This window comes from Rhinopithecus roxellana, chromosome 7, assembly GCF_007565055.1.
Source record: "Rhinopithecus roxellana isolate Shanxi Qingling chromosome 7, ASM756505v1, whole genome shotgun sequence".
NCBI classification, from domain to species: domain Eukaryota; kingdom Metazoa; phylum Chordata; class Mammalia; order Primates; family Cercopithecidae; genus Rhinopithecus; species Rhinopithecus roxellana.
This window is the reverse complement of record NC_044555.1, coordinates 96626080-96631999: the sequence shown is the minus strand read 5'-3', so window position 1 is coordinate 96631999 and position 5920 is coordinate 96626080. Positions and strand designations below refer to the sequence as shown.

The 5920-nt window shown below is 48.1% G+C and overlaps 1 protein-coding gene across 1 annotated transcript; it reads left to right on the top strand.

Moving 5' to 3' along the window:
- The first annotated feature begins 435 nt into the window (after positions 1 to 435).
- On the top strand, positions 436 to 1905 carry KCNE5 (potassium voltage-gated channel subfamily E regulatory subunit 5). Its single transcript, XM_010378656.2, has one exon. It carries the CDS (start codon positions 582 to 584, stop codon positions 1008 to 1010), a length of 429 nt encoding a protein of 142 aa, XP_010376958.1. The 5' UTR covers positions 436 to 581; the 3' UTR covers positions 1011 to 1905.
- The last annotated feature ends 4015 nt before the right edge of the window (positions 1906 to 5920 follow it).

Sequence of the window (5920 nt, the reverse complement as noted above, 5' to 3'; positions counted from 1 at the left end):
AAAATGTGGATAAGGGGTCTCTGCCGCGGAAAGGCGTCTGCCCTCTCCCTTGAGCGCCCCAAGGCAGAGCTGCCTTAGGGGGCCTAATGCTGTATCTGGGCCAAAGCCTGGCCTGCAGGGCAGGTGGCCAGAACTTGGAAGGAATTCTCTTCCGCAGCCCAGGGTCCAGGCTTGGCCCCAGCAAGCTGCCCTGCCAGCCTCTGCTGCCCGGGGCCTCGCGCATTCCGAGCCCCCGCCCCCTCCGCCCGTCTCTCAGCCTCGCCCCCACTCTTGTCCCCTTCTCCTCCCCCCACCAGCTGTCCCCTTTCCCTGGAGCAGCGAGACAGCCAGAGCCTGGGAAGAGGCGGCCGCGGGCCGGAGGGGGCGTGGTGGGGAAGGGAAGGAGGGGCGGGAGTGAGGGAATAAGGAGGCCCCGCGATCGGCGCCCCCAGCCACTGCGAGCCCGCCGGAGAGCTGGGTGCCACCGCCGTTGCCACCGCTGAGCCCTGCCCGCCGGCCGGCCCGCTCGCTAGCTCGCTTCCCCTCGCCCAGGGGGAAAGGTCAGCAGCGCCCTGGAGCCGCCGTGTCACTCCCCGAAAGCCATGAACTGCAGCGAGAGCCAGAGGCTGCGAACCCTTCTGAGCCGCCTGTTGCTCGAGCTGCACCATCGGGGTAACGCCAGCGGCTTGGGCGCAGGCCCTGGCCCCAGCATGGGCATGGGGGTCGTGCCTGACCCTTTCGTGGGCCGCGAAGTGACCAGCGCCAAGGGCGACGACGCCTATCTCTACATCCTGCTCATCATGATCTTCTACGCCTGCTTGGCCGGAGGCCTCATCCTGGCCTACACCCGCTCCCGTAAGCTCGTCGAGGCCAAGGACGAGCCGTCCCAGGCTAGCGCCGAGCACGAATGGGCCCCAGGAGGCGCCCTGGCCGCCGACGCCGAGACTGCCGCGGGCTCCCCGGCCGAGGGCTGCCGCCAGCTTGCCCCCGGGGGGCTGCCTGCCCTCGCCCAGGGGGCTGAGCGGGTCTAAAACCACAGCCCCAGGTTGCTGGTTCGCGCCCTCCTCATCTCGCTCATCCCTGGGCGCGCTTCCCGCCTTTCACCCCCCACTCCCTTCCAGGGTTCGCCTCATCTGAGGCCCAAATAATGGTGAGAGGCCAGGAGACATTGTCTGGAGGGCCCTGGAAGGAGAAGCACCACCTTACCCATTCCTGGCCAGTTTCTCCCTCTTCACCCCTGCGCCTCCACCCCTACCCCGCACATCCAACTGCACTAAACTGCCTCTGCTCTCTTGTCTTCAGACAGCCCTGAGAGCAGGCTCCAGCCCTCTGGGAACTGAATCTAACACGTCCAACACTTGGCATTGAACTGAAGCAATGCATTCTATCAGAACTCTGGGCCGTCTAACTGGCAGCTGCTCCAGGGGCTGCCAGGGACTGCTCACTCTGCAGAGCCAACGGGCTTGCCAGGCCGACTGCAGCAGCTCCAGCTTCCAGTTGCCTTAGGGACAGAGACAAAGGAAATGAAGAGACCTCAGACATCTTTTCCCTCCCTCTCTCTTTCAGCAGGGAGCTAGCAGGACACTAGGAACAGTCTGTGGGATAGAATGAACTTAATGGGGGACGGAAGCCAGAGGAGTGCTCAACGGGGAGGGAAATGATCTATGACTGCAACTGTATGGTTTTCTCGCCTCCCCAGTTTTCATCCCAGTGGTAACTTGCCTGATTTCTGGTAGCTATGCCATCTTTTGCTGAGGGTTACCATTACTGGGTGTATCACCCCCGTACTTCCAAATGCCTCTCTTTTATTGATTCAGTTGTTATTGCAGTGTCTGCTTCATCCGTGGAACTTGAGGCTCAGATGTCCCCTGCTCTGTAACCCTGGGGAATGTCAGAGGCAGGTAATAAAGGTTGTTTAAACAATAACGCAAGACTCTTCTCTCAAAGATTCCAGCCTTAAGACCCAGTACCATATGGAGAAGGAATCCTTTTTCTTTTGCTTTTGGAAATGAAGTTTGGATTTGGGGGTTGGGTGGTTGTGATATTTATATCTATATATCCAGTTCCAATTTGATACATGTGATTGTGGGTGAAGAAAATGTTTATATGGCTAAATGGGTTGTTTCTTCAAGTGTTTCAAAAGTTATACCTACTTTATCACTTACCCCTCCTTTTTTCTTATTTCTGAAGCACTTTCAAAGATCACAATGCAGTTTTTCAGGATGCACTTTAAAAAAACCTCTAAGACCCATCACTTTCAGCTATTATCAAACCTAATGTTTAGAAGCCACCTTAATAACTGTTTTTATTTTACTTTTTTTGAGACAGAGTCTCTCTGTGTCACCCAGGGTGGAGTACAGTGGCACAAGCAAGGCTCACTGAAGCCTCTGCCTCCTGGATTCAAGTGATTCTCCTGCCTCAGCCTCCCAAGTAGCCTCCTTAGTAGCTGGGATTACAGATGTGCCCCACCACGCCCAGTTAATTTTTGTATTTTTAGTAGAGACGGGGGTTTCACCATTTTGGCCAGGAGGGTCTCGAACTCCTGACCTCAAGTGATCCGCCTGCCTCGGCCTCCCAAAGTGCTGGGATTACAGGCGTGAGCCACTGCACTCAGCCAATCACTTTTTTAAAGTGGCTTATTAAAAGACAAGGAAGCCACCAAATAGTGTAAATCTGAAGTCAAAGAGAAAATTCTTGAATTGAGCAATCTTAACCAATGATGGGTAAAGTTAGAGGTATGTGTTGTACTCATCTATTCTCCTTGTCTCAAGAAGGTTGTCAGAAACTTCCCTGCTTACAGCTGAAATGCTTATATCTGATGATGGCTGTTTGGGCTTCATCAACCACAAATAAAATCACCTCTTAGAAGTAAGCCAATTTGCTTAAATATAGCTGGGTTCTCTGATAATGATAGCAGGACAAATATATTACCAGTCACTTAAATGCAATGATAACACACAAACCTCATTCAAGGCATTGGGTCTGACCTTCCAGCCCATCTAGCATTTTATTGGAACTATTAATATGTTAAGTGAACTTACTTTTATTTCCAGGATTCACTCCTTGAAGCTATACTGGCCTTGCCCCATTGGCTCTTCTCCAGTCCTTGTTCCAGCCATAAGGTCACTCTTGAAGGTGAGGGCCAGGGATTGGGCAGGAGTCCAAGACGACGACAGAAAGAGAAGGGAAGCTGTGTGAGCCATTTCAGCCAGGCAGGGAGGCCTGGGGAGGATGTGGAGGGAGGGCAATGCAGCAATGCTGAGGACATGTGACAGGGCAGTCTTCAGTCCTGTGTTCTAAGTAAAACAATGCCATTCATTTATCTGGCATAATGGGGACTCAAGGTTATCAATTTTTAAAACTGAGATGGAGTCTTGCTCTGTAGCCCAGGCTGGAGTGCAGTGTCGCGATCTTGGCTCACTGCAATCTCTGCCTCCCAGGTTCAAGGGATCCTCTTGCCTCAGCTCCCGAGTAGCAGGGCTACAGGCTGCGCCACCACACTGGCTAATTATATATATATATATATATATATATATTTTTAGTAGAGATGGGGAGTCATCATGTTGGCCAGGTTGGCCTCAAACTCCTGACCTCAAGTGATCTGCCCACCTCGGCCTCCCAATGTGTTGGGATTACAGGCATGAGCCACTGCGCCCAGCCTCAAGGTTATTTTGATAATGAAGCATAGTCACTGCTTCAGGTGTTGAAATTTGGTACACATTTGTACCATTTTCCCATAGACATTTAAAATAACATATTGCCAAAAATAAAAGAAGCTGGGAGAAGTTGGGACAGTGCCCATACTATATATATTAATGTGCCAGCTGTGGAAAACAAATCCCATGGAAAATGTTCCTGCTTTAAAAAACATTTTAACCTTTTTATGATGACTTAGGGTACCCATGAAGAACATGTAGTGAGAGTAGCTATAGAACCCTACTGGTGAGAAAAGTGACATGGGCTGGGAAGAATGATTTAATTTACTTTCTAGTGGCTTTTTTCAAATACTCTCAGACTTTCAACTGTCTCTCAGATAATGAAGTTTTTCAGAAGTCTGGACACTCAACTTTTACCAGACAGTGGAGGTGTTAATAGCATTGAAGTGATCATATTGTGGTCAGCAAAAGATAGGGAGGAGAAAGAAGAACTGGGTGCTGCTTGGCCAACCCCTGGTTTTGATAATGTATCCCTGAATAGCAATAGCTGACTATACAAGTTGGGAAAATGTTAGCTTTGTCCTTAATGTGATTTTAAAGATGTTAAACATTCTAATAGAATGATTATTTTTTTTTACTCCACCAAGCAGTCTATTTTTCCTCTCTGCATAACCAGATCCTCTTTCAATTCAGGTCCGATCTTCACTTCAAAATAATAATGAAGCAAAAGACCTTTGCTTCCTTACTTGTAACTTGAGGCTTTCTACAAAGAAGAACTAGGAGAATGTTTTGAGTTTCAATGTCTGGAATTACTCATTGACAGTGCGAAAAGAAACGAAAGCTTTTCTTCTATTACAGACACAATTCTGTGTTGTCAATTTTACTTTTCTAGAAGGATATAAGTGGGGTCTTTGTTTGTAGTTACCAGCTTCTCTTTTTCAATTTGTTGTTGCTTTTATAAACCCAAGGTCTGCACATAACTTGTATCATCAACAACAATAAAAGGGTCTGGGCTGCTTTCCAAACAATCTTGCCTGCCAGCTAAAGCAAATACACCATGATGTGGAGAGAGCATAGGACCAGAAATCAGGAGAACTTGGGTCCAGCTCAGGCTTTACCAATTAATCAACTTTGTTTCTCAGAGTGAGCTGCTTAACCTCTCGGTGCCCCAGTGTCTACAGCTGTGGGGATTTGAGGATCAAGTGAGATAATATATGGGAAAAGGCTAGGAGAAGTATAGAAGCTATAGAAGGTATTAAGTTTATACTTTCCTTTTCTTTCTTTGGAGGAGTGCTCTTTGCACTTGGGTGGGGGTAGTGGGAGAAAGAAAAGTTTCCATTTTGTAGTTTCTACTGTTAATGCTCAAAGAAGAGGATTGCTGATACTTGGCTACTGGCTCCCACATTTTCAAGCTTATCTACCCCATTCTCAGGATCTTGGCTGACTAGGAAACTGCATAACTGTCTCACCATTCTACTCTACTCTCGTTTACCTGTAGGCCCATGGTGCTCTTTAAAAAAAGTATGACAGTAGCACTTTATTTACAATGCTCCACCAGGACTGGAGTCTAGACTTTTGAAGACAGGAGTCCTCAGGGATTGGTAGCGAGCATAAGAGAAAAGAATGAAGGGTAAGAATCAGGGGTGCTGGGCTTCATAAGGGAGGTAGGAGGAACAGTGAACTAGAATGTTCTGTGAAGGTAAGAGAGTATGACTGAGGATCACCAAAGGTGAACAGATTAGATTGGTCAATAGTCAGCCTAGATGAACTTGATCTTTCCATCAAAAATGGCCTTGGGAGAAACTGTTGGATGAGAAGTCACTTTTCAGCCCTTTTGTTCCTACTTAACATAACCTATAGGCTGTCCAGGAAGACAAATAATGTGGTTAAGCCAATTCCTCTTTCGGTGCTAGGCCTCACAGCATGGGACCAGGTGGCCTCAACTAGTCCCCCATCTGCTATGTTTTGAAAGAGGACAGTTGTGGTCAAAGCTGTGGCCTGTGCCTCTTCCTCTGAAGAGAGTGCAGCCAGAGTAGACAGGGAAATACCTCAGATACATTTTTTAAATTGTGGTAAAATACACATTATGTAATATTTACCCACATAGCCATTTTTAAAAGTGTACTGCTCAGTAGTGTTAACTACATAGACATTGTTTTACCACAGTGCCATTTTCAGTCAGAGAAAAAGGAGAACACTTAAATTCCCTTAAATAGAAGTGGCATACTTAATCATTGCTTTAGATGGTACCCCTTCCATGGATATTCACATTTTATAACAGATCA

What these genes read in the sequence shown, in the direction of transcription:
- KCNE5 (XM_010378656.2), top strand. Translation starts at nt 582, where the DNA reads ATGAACTGCAGCGAGAGCCAGAGGCTGCGAACCCTTCTGAGCCGCCTG.